The sequence below is a fragment of the Aphelocoma coerulescens genome, chromosome 3 (genome assembly GCF_041296385.1).
Source record: "Aphelocoma coerulescens isolate FSJ_1873_10779 chromosome 3, UR_Acoe_1.0, whole genome shotgun sequence".
Classification (NCBI taxonomy): Eukaryota; Metazoa; Chordata; class Aves; order Passeriformes; family Corvidae; genus Aphelocoma; species Aphelocoma coerulescens.
In genome coordinates this window covers 65,652,571-65,669,244 of record NC_091016.1, presented here as the reverse complement: position 1 = coordinate 65,669,244, position 16,674 = coordinate 65,652,571, and the positions used below count along the sequence as shown (strand labels likewise).

General features: G+C 42.1%; 1 protein-coding gene and 1 long non-coding RNA gene across 3 annotated transcripts; one reads left to right on the top strand and one right to left on the bottom strand.

Moving 5' to 3' along the window:
* Positions 1 to 7,219: 7,219 nt before the first annotated feature.
* On the bottom strand, positions 7,220 to 9,904 carry LOC138107277 (uncharacterized). The gene is made up of 3 exons (XR_011149369.1): positions 9,748 to 9,904; positions 8,293 to 8,346; positions 7,220 to 8,123 (listed from the first exon to the last, which is right to left on the bottom strand). It is a non-coding gene; the product is annotated as an uncharacterized lncRNA (long non-coding RNA).
* On the top strand, positions 9,307 to 16,256 carry VIP (vasoactive intestinal peptide). 2 transcript variants are annotated; one of them, XM_069008552.1, is made up of 7 exons: positions 9,307 to 9,511; positions 9,913 to 10,034; positions 11,538 to 11,678; positions 12,063 to 12,167; positions 13,601 to 13,720; positions 14,376 to 14,484; positions 15,968 to 16,256. In XM_069008552.1, the coding sequence occupies exons 2-7, from the start codon at positions 9,922 to 9,924 to the stop codon at positions 15,974 to 15,976; spliced, it is 597 nt and encodes a 198-aa protein (XP_068864653.1). In that variant the 5' UTR covers positions 9,307 to 9,511; positions 9,913 to 9,921; the 3' UTR covers positions 15,977 to 16,256. The 2 variants fall into 2 exon arrangements, with proteins under 2 accessions (XP_068864653.1, XP_068864654.1); XM_069008553.1 differs by lacking the exon at positions 12,063 to 12,167 and having other exon boundaries at positions 9,311 to 9,511.
* The last annotated feature ends 418 nt before the right edge of the window (positions 16,257 to 16,674 follow it).

Below are 16,674 nucleotides of genomic sequence, written 5' to 3'. Positions count from 1 at the left end.
ATGTGATATGCTAGACACACAACTGAGGGCCTTGCTACACAAGCCCAATCCAGCAAAAACTTGTTTCACAATCTACCCTTAACCTACCAAATGCTCTGGTTGACTGCTGATAGTTTAATCTATATTGCTCTATTATTGACTGCAATGAGATTACTCATCTATTTAATAACTCTGTTGAATCAGAATATAATTTAATAAAGCACATAATTCTAGTTTAAGAACAAGTTTAATGCTAATTTAAGAACAGAATTTTCATCTGCCAAATGATTTCTCTTTCTTGAAAGTTTCTTTCCTGTGAAAACACATGTCGACTCTGCTCATCTCACCTGCCCAGTCACTCTTTGAGCATGTAAAAAGTTCTGTAGGGATATAAGGGTGATCTTTACATCCTTATGCAGACACATGAGGGGCTGACAACAAAGGACATGGTGAATCCGATGTGAGAGCAGGGTTAGGAACTTCAGAATTGCAGCTTTGTTCGAGTCTTTGTAGTTCTGTTGTTCGACAGAGGTGTTCTTTGCATTATCTCATCTCTCTGGATGAGGTGCCTATGAAATGGAATGGCAGCAAGAAAGACTAAAGGGAATTTTTTCTAGAGTCTCACTCTGGTAAAGATCACTTCTGGAGGAGCATTTTAGAGGTGGGTTTGGAAAGCAAAGCAGAGCAAAGACAGTTCTAGCATCAGACAGCCAGTCTCTCCTCTGACTGTCGAGGCAAACATTACAATGATCTTGCTTATAATCAAGACTGTCTGAAGACAAACTGTCCCCAGCAGAACAGTCTCTTAGAGGCCTGTGAAAAAATTGTTTGTAATCTTTACTGCATCTAGACAGCATGAGGAATTGACAAAATGCATTATTTTGATAGATCCTGAGAGATGTCACTTTGGGTTCAGCTTTGTCTGGAGCTTTCGGGAGGAGGAGGTAAAAAGGGGTCTGGATTTTTTTTAATGACTCCAGTTTCTGGCTTATTTTCATGCTCCTAAATTTGTACATGGCATGCATTTCTGAGTGACCCTGTAACCTTTTAACTATCAAGACAATTTTATTTGGGTATCTTTTACTGCATGCACAAATTCTGCATGAAGAATTGTATGCAATGTTACTACTAGGCACAGTTATTTACTGGGCATAGCAGGTAGCTAAAATATGACTACACTGAACATTAATATGGTCTTCAGCCTCCAAGCTGACAATAAACAAGTTTTTCCTCACCAGTCAGTGGTAGTCAAGTTGGGAGATGCAGCCAGTGTTCCTGCCTGGGAGAGGCTGATCCTTGACCTTGTGCAGTCCCAGACACCTGAACCACAAGTTGTGCTGAGGATGAGCTTTCTGAACTACACAGCTCTGGATGGAGCAATGTGCCTAAGGGAATAGAGGCCAAGACAGAACTGTGGATGCAGCTTCAGTTTATACTACCTTTTGTCTTAAAAAGCAAGTTATACTATTCAACATATTTGTTTCAAGATCTGAAAGAAGAGTAAACCTCCTTGAGCCAATTGCTCTGTTACCATTTCACTCCAAAGGTCTTTGAACCCAGTGCTCAAAATTACAGCAGTTGTTGAGTAATGTCAATAGACAAAGAAGTCGTTTGGATAATCTTCTAACCATTCTGAAAGATCCTCCCCCCTCTTTCCAAGCTGAAGCTACTAGAAGCAACCTAAGACCATCTCTGAAAATAAATCAGGAAGAATACCTACAACAGATGACCTTTTCTGTCCTTTTCACACCTAGTGTTGTGCGTGTGTGATATAATTTTCTATTTTGACATTGTGTGATTTCACATCTATGGAAAATTTTTCTGTTATACCAGATAATATCTCAGGCCAGACAAAAAATTACCTGTGACTTGGGCTGCTGGAAGTGTACAGAATAATTATCTACTACATGACATAATACTTGAAAATCCTGTAGTTACATGCTGGAAAAGAGTTACACAGTTATTTTTACTGCTCAGTTATTGATGTAACCACATGATTGACATGGCGTCACCAGGAGCAAGATTCAAATATACATTAATTATTTATGAATTCATGTTTTAGTACAATTTGAGCAGAAAGTTTAACAAATTTCAAGGTGCTAAGGTCCATGGCTTAAGTCCACTAATTAGCAACATTTTAATATTGATATTCAATAGTGCTGATTCTGGTGCTGAATGTTTCACTTGTTTCTGCAGAAATCACTGTAATCCATTTGTCACATTTAAAAATGCAAACAAAGTGCAGAATATAATTATACACATACACAGTGACACCACACATGATGGCTATCAAAGGTGGTGCTGTGCCTATTAATGCCTTTTGTCTTTGTGATAATCTTCATTTCCTAAAATCTCTTAGACACTTACTAGTATTGGATCTATTCATGTGTACTTAAAATATATTGACTGAGGTGCTATGTTCACTGGAACACTCTTAGTGCTTCATGTAAAATGGAAAGGGTAATGAGTCATTGACGTATTGGCCAAGAAGCCAATTAAACAAGACGTAGGAGTTATCGTTTGTTCTCGTGACCTGTGGAGTTGAACTAAATAATAACTAAGTTGGAACTGTAGCTCTCTTGTCCATGAACACTACAGAAGTTCTTTCATAACTAATATCAAAAACAGTCAAGTTCAAATTGCATCATTTATTAAGGACGATAAACAGGTTGATACTTTCTTCTATATTCCTTCTTCACATCAACTAAATGTGAATATAGATTTCCACACCCATAATAATGTACATTAGGCTTAGAGTAGTGCTAAGAGACAGCACGTTACACTATGCCCTTTATACACATGGACAGTTTTAGAAAACCTCTCTCAGCTCTTTTTCCATGAAGACAATAGTGGTAATTGCTTGAGACTGAAGCATTTTTAGCTTGTTTCTGCTCTAGCTTTTAGATGGTTTCTTTTTTCAGCTTGGTAAATAAAGAACTTGTGATGATTAGGTCAGTTCAAGGGATAAAGTTATCCTGGCATAATTAGCATCTTAAGATGAGCCTTCCAGCCCGACTGACGTGGTTTTTTTTATATCCTGAGATGGTATGTCTGCTCTCACAAGCTTCCAGACAGTGCAATAGTAGCAGTATTCACTGGGGAAGACAAAAAGAATTTGGCCACACAGTCTAGAACCAGCATATTGTATTTTACACATGAAGAAGGATCTATGCAAAACTGGGGAAGTATACCAGTGTTTTCAGCACAGATATTACAATTACAACCCAAGAAAGATTCCTATCATATGGTTACAAATGTTTAAATGGACTAAATTCTACTATACTTCATGGGAGATTTTGCAGTATAGGAATTAGATAAGGAGGCAAATAGACTTTTAGCAGCTTGCCTGAATCTGCAGATGTGCTCCTAGTCACATTAGTGACTTGGGAAACATTAGTTTCCCAAGGAAGCTTGGATTTCCCAAGCGCCCAATAAACTTGCAGACTACATAAGGTGAGTGTCAACAGTGAATCGTGGTGAGATAAGGCACCCTAGGCAGTTTTGGTCTCAGACTTCTAAATTTTGAACTCCAGTATGGCACTCCTTATGGCTTTTACTTTTAACAGATAATCCAAATGGATTTTGGAGGTTATTTCTAGTTTGCATTTCTTTTGTGCAGGTAGAGGCAAAAGGACTTCCATAAGGTATCATATAGGACAGCGTGGGGAAAATGTAGGGACATGAGTTTGAAAGATTGTTCTTAGTATTTGTTTAGATAATTGGATATTAGCTTACAGATATTTACACATGTAAGAACATGGTGAAAAAGAAAGTGATTCTCCAAACGTTCACCACAGAAAATCCAGTTTTGTATATCCAAAACCATGAAGCAAAGAGCTGGGTGAAAATGAATGGGAAGTTCAATCTGAATACTATGACATCTGAAAGACACATCCTTGTCATACACAGAGGTTATTTTAGATTTGCAGAGAAGAGGATTGGGTTGGAGGAGCTGCAGGAGGAGGGAAAACTTCCTGGTGATAAAAGAATCATCTGATCCTTTGCTGAAGTTTGAAGATTATAACTGTGCTGGTAGAAATAGGACATATTTCAGAGAGCTTGTTCAAAACAAAGAATACAATATGACCAAATCAGAAGCTACTCTGCTTCCTGACAAACTTTGGATTACCATGCAGTTTTCTGGGCTTTAAGGTAAATGGAATACTTTAAACAAGTCAGGTGAAACATTAGAAGGAAATTGCTTTGAAAGAAAACCAGATATATTAAAGCTCCTGTTAAATCTTGTGTAGCCACGTGTCCTCCTGAGGTGAGTGCAGAATACATGTGTCTGATAGTGAGAGGGGGATGGCAAAAACATCACATCCATGCTAAAGAATGAGAAGGAATTTAGACTGATGCTTCTAGGACAGCTGCATATCATGAACCAGATGGACATGAAGCAGTAGTCCACACACATACCAGACAACACAAACATATGGAGAACAAAATGTCTATGCCAAACTGCTTTGGAGTTTTTGAGAGAAGCTGAGATTGCATTTTGGGCTGTCCTTCACCCCAAAGGAGAAGGGTTATGAAAACACAGAACTATACTAGAAGCATTAGGAATTTTCCCAGATAACGTCTGAGGCAAGGGGAAAAGACTCTTGGAAGTATCACAGGAGTCAGCAGCTCTCCTGCATGCCATTTGCTCATCATTGCATCTACTCAGAGTTCTAACCAAGCAGGTCTGTAACATGGATGTTGTCGACCTGCCCGGACTCACAGATGCAAGCGGCAGAAGTTTGTTTGGGAGTCATCGGCATAATCCAAACGTTCCAGCGATTTTGAAACCTGGTTTTGAAAATTGTTAACCCACACAGAGTCATAATGCAAAGGTACCACCTGGAGCAGGAGAAACTTGTTCAGGTGGTGTAGATAGTTATCATGTTTGTTAATATAATTTACATGTTGCAGGAGTTTGCTTCAGTTGATAACTCTGCTCTGAAGATCCACACTTTTGACCTGAAGCAGGACTCAAAAAGGGTTGAGAGAGGAAATGAAGGCTCCCCTGTTCCACCTGTGTGACCCTCCCACAGCCTGGGAACTGAGGAGGCAAGCACTCTTCTTAATGTTTCTGTTGCAGAAGGCAACTCATGAGTTTTTAATTGAAAAATATTTTTCTGTGTTCTATTCTGCTTGCCATCACATTTCTGAGTCTGCAGAACTCACTCAGGCTAAAGGTATGATAGAATATGGATTGTGCTTTTGAAATAAAACTTACCTACAAGAACAAACTGATGGTTTTCTCCTTATTTCTTCTGAGAAGCGTTCAGAGATAGCTGCAAAGAAAGTGAAGCTGGAACAAATTTCAGCATTTTCATTTTTCAGCATTTCATCCATTTTTTCAAACCGGGTGATATCGAGGAATATAAATATTCATGGGAGAGTGGGATCCAGCAATGCAACATGATGCTGAGAGCAGATATTGGGGAATATGCTAATCCTGCTGTTAAAGGATTAGAGAAGGGCAGGTTAGTTTATCAATTTTTAGTTGTATATTTTATTCTTCATACACAGTTTCTTGAACTTTCATCTGCTATCTGTTTTGTGAAAGTTGAAAAAGCTGTTCTGTTAGCTGCTGAATAGTAGTGCACCATCAATCTGCTCTATAAGCTCTAAAAACTCATGGATCAATGTGATATGGCTATGGGATCAAAGGCAGAGTTTCTGAATTTATCCACAGCAACATGAGCTGTAATGCACAAGGGACATTCTGCTAACCCGATGATTTGTAAGAGACCTCATGAGTCAGTAGAAGTTTCCTTTTCTGATAGAATATGAAAGTCCTCGAAAAAGTCTCTTAGTATTTTTATCTTTCTTTTTTTTTGCCAAACAAAATGTTAATTCTATTTCTGATGCAATTCTCTTTTTCAAATACAATTACATGATAAATTTGGTAAATGCTAAGCAGGTCCTTCATGGAACTAAGCAGATTTCTCTCATCTAAGGATTTGGCTTTAAGAGATTTTTTGCACGTCAATTTCAGAACAGTTTTACATGCTAAAAATAGTAATCAAATCTAACTAACAACCCTAAGAACTCCCAAATTTCTTACCCCAGGTGATTTAGCTATTTTAGGTAATACTTGATTTATATATACATCACACAATTTTGTATACAAATGGTAGGACAAACTTTCAGACAAATTCTGCTCTTTGCTCCATCTTGTCTAATTGGTTTTCCATCATTCCTAAATATTGCAATTTTATAATTGTAACTTTTTTTGATTTTTTGTTTTATTAAGTGGAACATTAAAGAAGAAATTGAAGCAAAAATGGAGAGTAGCCAAAAGATATTTGATAACACATAGAATAAAGATAAAAGGTTCAGTAAGTGTGATGGTACTATGTATCAGGATTCCTGTAAAAACCACTGAAAAATACTTGATTTCCCAGGAGTTTCCTGTGTTTAATTATTATCCTGGAGAAGCTCCCAAGCACTATTTTCTCCCAAGTGACACTTTCCTGAAAGGGCAGAGGTTTTACCAGTAGAAAACAGTGGGAGTGACCATCCAAAAAGGGTTCATCTACCTACTTAGAGGATCTCACTTAGGATATTGATGGAAAAGGGTCTTTTCTCCATCTGTCTGTTTATAAAGAATTATTTTCTTTTTAATGACTTACTCTTATCAAAACTTATTCAAATGTGGAAATAGTAGTGTATTTAAGCTTCGGGGGGGAAAAAATTGGAAAAGATAGAATTTGGATTGCCATCCCAAACCGTTGTCAGTCATCCCAAACCAACCACCTTCAATAAAAATCCTCTCGAGAAATGTGAGGAAGGACTAAGGAGAAAGGGGGAGGTGGAATCTCTTCTTCAATTTATCTGCAAGAGGAGGAGATGGTGGGTTGCAACAGGGTGCTTAAGGGAAATGCAGACAATTGTGAGTGCAACTAAAGAGTGCTTTGGACTTGGGGTCCATTCAAAGCACCACTGGAGATTTCCTGACTAAACAAGAGGAACCATTTGATCTCTCTATGACTTAGTTTCTTGTCGATAGAGTAGGGAAAATAGATGGTATTGTAAGACTAGATGCACTAGAGATTTCTCAGACCGTTAAGGGGGCTCTAGAGAGGTTTCTTTATCAATACTGTCATCCTTAGGGAGGTTCTGAGGCCATTTATCCCAGCCTGACACCGTGTTGTCCAACCTAGTATACTACCTGCAAAGAAGAGGAACAAAGTTACAGCAAACCAGATTCACCAGGTACGCTATGGAAGGGTGCAGTGCGGTACCTCACAGCACCAAATGGTACAGTATGGTGAGAAAGCCCTGATTTGCCAGTGGTTCTCCAGTTTTTAGGCAGTGGAGTCTATACACGTCTCCTCAGAGCACGCAGCCACCCATACTGCACATACATAGCAACTGGCAGCAGACTTGTTTTTCACATATCCCTTAGACTGAATTGCCTGCTCCCCTCCTCCCTTCCAGGGACCGCAGTCCGCAGGACTCCTGCGAGACCCCCTTTACAGGCTGCGCTAACTCAGGCGTGCTAGCGCTAGAAGGAAACTTCTTTCTTCTCCGCTTCCTGCTGCCAGCAGCGTTCGGCTTTTCCTGCAGCGGCGCCCTCGGCGGGAGCGGGACTGAGGAACAGGAGAGGGGCTGGGAACCTGGAGTGAGGAGCGGGAGCGCGGGCAGCCGCGGCCCCCTCGAGCCCGCCCTGCCCGCGGGGTCCCGAGTGCCGCCTCCCCTCGCCACTCGCCGCTCCAAGCCAGGAGACTGGGCAACCGCAGGCTTCGCAGTGCCCCGGCCACGCGTCCCTACACCACCCAGGAGATGGCTTTCTCCTTCCTCTCTCCTCTTTCAAGTAGTTGAATGAAGTCCACGGCACTTCCCCAGGTCGTGCATACGGCACAACGCCTATGCGCCCTAGCTGGGATGTTTCTGAGGTGAGGGGAATACGGTGCCATTGATGCTCGTCCCGCCATTCCGGAGCAGAATAGCTTCTTCGACCCCCAGTTATGTAGTAACAAGGGGAAAATTTCCTGAAATTAGACTACTGCAGGAACTCTGGTTTTAGTCACAGCTGTCATCCGAGAAACAAATTTCCAGGCATTTTAAATCTAATTCACTTATTCTTTATGTAACTGAATTAGAAAATGTGATTAAGCATCGCAGAATCTTCGGCATTGAGCCTGCCTAACCTTTAGTGAAACATGAAACAGAAAAACTTATTAGAAGTAAGAAGAAATGGTGAAATCGTCTGTATGGATTTGGTACAATCGTTACTGACTGAGTAGGAGGATTAGAGGCACAAAAGCTCAAGGAAAAAAAAAAAAGGAAAAAAAAGAAAAAATAAAAGAGGATAATGACCTTTACAGCTGAAATTCTTCCGCGACTATTTGGCAAATATTTCAGGGCAGGCACCTGAAAGAGAAGACACGGTGCGACACTGAAGAGGTGCTTGCTTGATCAGCCCTGTCCTGCCGGCCCGCCAGCGGGTCCCACGCCCACTTCCCCTGTATTTCTTTCCCTGCTGCCCACAGATCTCTCTGAGGCAGGGAAAATTCGAAGGGGAAAAATCAAAGGCTTGAAACTGATTCCCTTGCTGTGGCATCCCCGAGGTTTCGGCTTAAGACACACTAGAAGGAAGAGCTGATCCCCCTCCTGCTCCAGCCGCTCTCCCTGCCCGCCCGTGTTGCGCGTGCCGGCGCTGGGATCCGCGGAAGCACCCATCGTGCTTGGCTGCACCAAGCGGCGCTTGGATGTGGGGGATAATCCGTTTTCCACTAACACGCACGCAGTTTAAACAAAATAGCGAAGAGTAGAAAACACCCCGACACCTGCTAAAATCAAACTAAAACCCGCAGGAAAATTCTGTTTTTCAGACCAACTCCCTCCGCACCCCGGGCGGAAACCCCCGTCAGGGACTTGCATGTGCCAGGGACGGTGAGGGACCAGTTTAGCATGGAAACACTGCCGAAGAGCTAGGGAAAGGAGCAACCCCGGGGCGGGAAAGCGGGCTCCTTAGGAAAGCCCGGGGGTTGGGAGAATGGGGGCCGGAGGAGGGGGTGGGGGAGCGGAGGGCCCGGGGAGTGCAGCCCCCTTCGTTCCGGCTATCCCGGCTGTGGGCAGGGATGCGCGGTGTGGCGTGCCCCCGCAGACCCCGACGGCCGCCTGCTCTCCCGGCGAGGCGGAATCACCCCTCCGACGGGGCTCCGGTCCCCGCAAAACTATGTCATTAACATAAATCAAATAATGGCCGGAGGGGATGAGGTGAAGAGGGAAGAGGTACGCGACTGCTCATGAGTTAAATATAAGTCTCTGACTGTCCTGAACAAAGCGACCGTCCCCTTGGGAAGGGTGACGTCTCTCCAGTAACGTGATTGCTCCTTCGGAAGCAGAAACGTGTAAACGCTATAAAACGCGGCGGCGCGGCGGGCAGCTCAGAGCGTGCGGCGAGACGGAGCCCTCCTCTTCATCTTCCTCACCCTCTGCCGCCGCCCCGGCAGCAGAGCAGCGGACCAGGGCTCACTCCCCCAGCACCGCTCCGCGCCCGCCCAGCCAGACCCACCGACGGACTCGCGGCTCCGTGAGTAACTTTCTCCCCGCCACAGCCGCAACTTGACAGCGGATGAGAAAGGATGTCCCCGTCCCGTACCCTCGCTCCTCTTCTCCCCCCCGGACCTGCGGGGAAGGCGTCCCGGCTGTCGGGGAGTGGGGAGAGGTTGTGAAAGCCCAGGGCAGCCGGGGCAGGACCCTCCCTTGTTACCGCTTAAGTGGCTGAGCCCCTGGCACCGCTGCCCCTTGCACCGGGCCGGGGCTCACCTTTGGGGGGTGCCAGCTCTCCCTGACCGCCGGCAGCTCCCCCGCCATCGCGACCCTGCTGGCCGGTGGCGTCTCTCGGGACAGGGACCGCGGCTGGGAGCGGGGCCGGGGCAGTGGCTCGGCGGCCCGGGGCGGTGGGTGACGGCTGCGCTCTTCCCTCCACAGGTGGCGGCCATGGAGCACCGCGGCGCCTCCCCGCTCCTCCTCGCCCTCGCCCTCCTCAGCGCCCTCTGCTGGCGGGCGCGGGCGCTGCCCCCGCGGGGCGCCGCCTTCCCTCCCGTGCCGCGGTAAGGCCGCGCTCCGCTCCGCTCTCCGAGCTCTGCTCCGCGCCTCTCCGCCCCGCAGGGGCCTGCCCAGCCTCGGCCGGAGGCAGAAGGGGCTGTGAGAAGCGCCAGTACTCCGCTGCGCCCTCCCAAGGAGCGCGCAGTGCGGCGCTTCCCGTCGGGGTCTTTGCCCGGTATCGGAGGTGCGCGGGGTCCCCGCGGCGAGGCTGCGGTCAGGCCTGACCCGGCCGGTGCCGGCCGCACCCACCCGGCAGCAGCCGCCGGGACACGCACGCAGCTCCCGAGGCGGCTGCAGCAGCGCTGCCCCGCGGGCTGGGGCGTGGTGGCCGCGGCATGTGCGTGGGGCGGACGGGATGTGGGTCGCGGCGAGCCCTGGGACGTGAGCGGGTCCTTGGGAACAGAGCGGAGCGTAGTTTTTGGACCGCTGCGTGCTTCGGCTGGTTGAAGTTGCTATTCGTGGTCCAGCTAAATTAAATCAGATGGCAGAAGGGTACGGTTTGCATCTAGGTAAGAGGAACACAAAGTGTAGAAGGACCGATGAAAAACAGAACAGCAAAACAGCACAGTGACTGACTTCCAAGCGGTGTGGCTTGAGCTGGTTCATCTTACACAGCAACTTTGCACCTTTTTTTTGCTGGACAAAAGACTTACATGGGTCAGATACATAAGCAGTGCTAACAGTGACTAAAATTACAAGGGCAGTAGTCTATCTCAGTTTTAGTATGTGATTTTTGTGTGTCATCACACACAGGGGTTTCCTACAGCAGTGGGAGCCTCTTGTCTGCCACAGAACATAAGAGCAGCCAGAAGGAATGATGCCAAACTACTGTTATGCAGTCAGACCCCCCTTGATAACGTGACACACCATAAGAAATCGCAGTTTACGAAAATGTGAAGTAACTGTACATCAGTTTATACAGAGCAATTGCCATAATACGTTCTAAGAGATTAAATGTAAACATTTTTTAGCTTCTAACATGAGAGAATAAAAACATGTAGAGATATATGACTGCACTTTGCATTTAGTTTGAAGTTTTTGGTATATTTGCTTTCTTTGGAGAAGGCCTAAGAACTGTTTCATTCTGCATTTCAAAGCACATCTTAAATCTTAACTGGGAGGTAAGTACATCACAGGAACAGTTTTCACTTTGCTTGGGTAGAGGCTGTTAATTCCATCCATCATTTATACAAAATATAGTTGCTAGGAAAAGCTTCATGGTTGTCACTACTGCTGTGTCATACATTATGTACTGGAATAAATTGTGTTCAATGAGAACATTTATCTAGAAAATATGCATTTGAGAGAAGGATCTGTTATGTCAATTAGTCTGCAATTAAGCATGGATTCTACCTGAAAGTGATTTTTGTTTTATCCAGCTTTTTCTAAAATGCCTTACAGATTAAAGTAGGTAGATGTGCATTTTGACACAAACCAGAATGTTAGCTGCAGTAAAGTGTCACACGTCCTCAGCTAGCTGTACTTTACATGGTTTCTTTCTCCAACAGATTGGGAAACAGAATGCCATTTGATGGAGCCAGTGAACCTGACCATGCCCGTGGGTCATTAAAGTCAGAATCAGATATTTTGCAGAACACATTACCTGAAAATGAGAAATTCTATTTTGATCTGTCCAGAATTATTGATAGGTGAGTTTCTTTATTATCATAAACACAAAAGATGATGGACTACTTAATCTCTGCCAAAAAATCATTCACATTTTCAAACTGAGCATTAGGAAAGGAAGACTCAATTACAGAAGAAAATCCCACAGCCGTTGCTTGAGTACTGGTAGCAGTAGGGATGTTGGCAGAGATGTTGATTGTATTGCCATTCTGGCATGATGAATGCCTTCACTTTCCAGGAAGGACTAAAAAGTACATTGTGAAAATCTGGAATTTATTTTCTGAAATTGGTTTCATTTAATATGTACAATAGATAAATTAAAGAAAGCAGTATGTTTACAAAATGAACATTATCAAAATTATATGAACCCAGGCTGTATTGTAGAGTTTATTTATTGTCCATTTCAGAAATGCAAGGCATGCTGATGGAATTTTCACCAGTGTCTGCAGCCATCTTTTGGCTAAACTTGCTGTGAAGAGATATCTGCATTCGCTTATTAGAAAACGAGTTAGGTGAGGTGACACATTAGGTAGATTTTTTCCTAGCTGGCTTTATTGGCACTTTTTTTACCCTTCTGTATCCAAGTTCTCCTTTTTGTGATTGAGAGATAATGAAAGAGAAGCTTATATAATTATGGGGGAGCTGAAAATCCTATATAAGTATTTAGTGATATTGCTAAATAAGTATGTTACTATTTATTCCTGACACAGCTGTGAGAGGTAGAGCAACAGACACTGCACAAAACATGGATAATGTATACTGGAAATATTAGAATGTTTATCATGCCAATTTGCTAATTCTTTTTTTCTGGTAGTGTTTTTACTAGCTTGGCAGATGAGTGGCAAAAGTAAATAAAAAATGATTGGTTACTCAGTACTTAACAACAGGGAAATGCACAATGAAATCAAGAAATGATTGGCTTATAGCGAAAATGTAAAGGAATAGTTTTTTCCTGCTGTAGAACATGTTGACAGATGTTTGTGCAATCTATACTGCAGAAGGATTCGAAAAAGAAGGAAGCAAATTCACAGACAAGCGGTCTGGATGCAACTTGCAGACCAGTACATTAATAAACTAAGGGGCACAGGGTGCTGGGTAGGATCACTGTATACTTTTTTCTTTTCAAATCCATAAGCAGAAACTGCTGAGCCACTGTGATTATACCACTGAGTACCTACTTCATACACTCAAAAGCTGAGTAAAAATTAGCCAGTTTCTCATATGCTATAACCTAACAGAGACCATTTAAAACAGAACATCCTGATGTTTCCCAAGATCGTGCATGGAGAAAAGGCCTCCAGGTTTGGTTTTCACAAGGTGTGTTTTGTCTTCTGAAACCTTAGGACAAGCATTTATAGCTACTTGTGTGATGCTGCACTCTGACTTTCCTCTGCGGCAGACTCCAACTCTACTGAGTTCAATAAGAGCAATGATGAGGTCCTTTAAGAACTTATTGAGACTTAAACCAGACTTAAACCTTGGCATTGTACTGAAATATATGCACACAAATGATAGAAATTAGGATAAAGTCTGTTTATTAAAAGGTGCAAGCTGGGGTGTGAGTACAGACAGGAGAGAGTCATGAAATCCACACTTAACCACTCGATTTTGCAGAACTCCTGGGATAAAATCTAGAAATCTTTGACAATGTATCCTAATTGCATAGGCCATGGGAAAATTGAGAAAACAATCAGTGGAAGGTGTGTCCCAAAAGACTTTGGAATTTGATCCTTATTTTTAAAATACATAGTAAGCAATAGAAGCAGTGGCTTCTTTTCAACAGAAGAAGGATCTAAAGTCATAGATGGCAAAATGAAAGCTGAAATGGAGATTTGCTTTTATTAGGCTAACCAACATCATAAAGCTTATTTCACTCATTTAATGGTATCTTCTTTTAAACAGATATTGTCTCTTAATTTTTCCTTTGTAATTGTTGTATTGCCAGCTCCCAGGACAGTCCTGTCAAGCGCCACTCTGATGCTGTCTTCACTGACAATTACAGCCGCTTTCGAAAGCAGATGGCTGTGAAGAAATACTTAAACTCAGTTTTAACTGGAAAAAGAAGGTACTACAAGAAAGAAAATATGTATTGTTTCCATACTTTTACGGTATTAAGACAGAAAAGGTTTACATCCATGTACGTATACAGAAAGGACAAGCAAAAGGCACTGAACATTAATGACTTGATAGCATAATTTATAGCATGGTTTTCAAATACAGACAACATTTTCTTGGAACAGACACCACAATGAGATTAGAATGAAAGAATAAAGAGGAGATGGCATCTGGCAATTTTAAAAAACTTCTGACAGATTCTTACATTGTTTTTATTTATAAAAAAATCTTCTCAAGGAAAAAATCCACTGAGCTATGGAACATGAACAACAATTTTATAAAGAAATTTGTTGAAAATTTGCCTCTCTGTAAACACATGAAATGAAAATTTAGAAGTCCCTGAAGGACTATATGCCCTAATGAGTGTAGGTGAGAAGTGCCAGCATACGTTTTTGTAGACCTTGTATTCCATTTGCATATTCACTCATTTAGACAACTGCTTTTAAATATCATGTCTCATTATTCATTAAACATGCTATTTCATATGTTCTATAACACTTTGGGTATAAGTGTAAGAAAATGTGCAGAAGCTATGGTTAGAAGAAGGCTTTGCTTTCTTTGCTTTTTCTTCTGAGAGCAATAAAATTGTTTCTGATCCACAACAGCCAGGAAGAGCTAAACCCTGCTAAACTTCGAGATGAAGCAGAACTTCTTGAACCATCCTTTTCAGAAAACTACGATTCTGTAGATGAGCTGCTGAGCCACCTCCCACTGGTATGCCAAGATTTTCTTCCCTCTTGCTGTTATTTGACTTGACCCATAAAACGAGATTAATTGTACATGAAGTATGGCCTATCAGAAAATCGGAATCCTCCAGGAAAGGGAGTGATTTCCATGAAAAGCTTTATGTTTCTACAGAGATTGTGTCTGAATAAAATAATAATTTTAATAATAAGCTTTAAGTTTTCTCATGATTGCTGCTATTGAAAATTCCTAATTAAATGGCACTGTTAATAATGCTGTTAACTCACTTGGGTGTTTCAACAAGTGTGCACTGCAGCATAAAACTAGAACTGACTCATTTTTAATTACAAGGATCATTATTTCTTCAGAGAACAAACTTGAGGATATTTCTTTTAATTAAAAAGAATGCCACAGATTTTATTTAACATCTTTTTCATTAGAGAGGAGCTGCCCCTAGAACTAAGGACATCAGCAACACGAACCTTATGCATTAAGAAAGCACGTGACATGCAAATCTTGCTGTTACTGTTTTCCATTTAGTTACTAGTATTCTTTCTAAAGTCATTCACAATTATTTTTCTTTGTTTTACTGAAACATAAACCCTTCTACATCAACACTTGCAGGAATATAACATTGAAAGTGTAAGGTAGAAGCGAATTTGGTATTCTTCAAAGTGTATTATGGAATTGATGATAGGACAATTTTTGGCATTCAGCTGTGTCTCAAAACACAAGTAAGAAAAAAGATTAAAAGGCTATTCTTGAAGATAAAATGTTGAGAAATGTCTTTTCTTGTATCATCCCCAACCACCCACCCCCTGCCCCCCCAAAAAAGTTGTTTCCTTTCAAGACTGATATAAAATGAGAAAATGTTCTTTTCCTTTCCACAAATGTGGCACTTCCTCTAAAGTTCCCGAAGGTTAGAAAGGACATAAACTGCTTATGCCTTGAGGAATCAAACAATTTGTAAGCAACATGATTCTGGAAAGAAATGTTCTTTCTGGACAAGATTAATATTCTGGCATTGACTAAGGGAGAAAGAGTAGTGGTGCAGCAGGTCACAGATATTTTCCTGGAGACGTTTTCAGTCCTTTCCTTTTTTTAGTGACTTTACTGATGAGGCAGGTGTGCCTGTAAGTGAATCAGTATTGACTGTTACTTGTCGTTTTATTGCAGTGCCCAGTTGCTAATGTAGTGTGGAATGAGCAACCTGAAATTGTGTATCCATTTCAAGGATACAGGATTATTTCAGTGAGCAGTTCTGCGCTGTAGGCTAATCTGCAGTAACATTTTTCTGTAGTTGGTCAGACTTTCTTTTCTCATCCTACAGTCTTGTCTGACTGTAATGCCCACCAAACTCCTGTGAGCAGCCACATCTCAGCTTGTCTGTCCCAAGCACAGAAATCGTTTTATTTCAAGTGTTATTTATTGCCAGCTGTGTCCCTTTGTGCACCTCATGATGCAAGTGCTTAAAAAGCTGACTTCTAAAGCACATTTCTCCTTTGCTTTTCAGGACCTCTGAAGGACGCCTGGTAAAGTCAATGACAAGAACAAGCTATTTTTGAGTTCCACATAGTATTTCAAAGAGATGACTTTAGTCATCAAACCAGAACAAATATGTTGTGAAGTGAAAGTTGTGATATATTTGTTTCTTATGTAATAAAAGTTGATATTTACATTGTAAATATTACTCTAGAGTTCTCTACTGAAAGCTGTACATATGGATGCCAGTTTAACTCATGAGAAGTCTGTGAGTCCATATGCTGTAAATCCTTTACTTCAATAAATTCATTTGAAAATCAGTGTGCAGCTGAAAAGAGCCCATCATGACTAATTAATTGGCTTATTTTAGGTGTGATACAACTTCAGTCAAACATATGTAATAATAAGGAAACATTTCCAGATAGCCTCATAAAGAACGTGTAAAAACATGAGGAGAAGAACGTGCAAAGTGTGTAAAATTGCTTTACAAAGATCTCTGAAGCTTATTGCCAAGCAAAAGGGAATGCTTTTCTAGCAGTTTACCAAGTAACTAGAAAAACTGAAAGAGAATTAAAAGTTCTTTCCTTGCGGTTCACATTTTTAATATTTCACAACATAAAAATTATAGTAACACCAGAAATGTCTCCTTTATTTTCAGTTGTGTTTTAGATGCTCTGGAGCTGACAAAGTGCTAAAAGAATGCAATCCCTTGACTTGTTTGATGCCTAAAGTCATAAG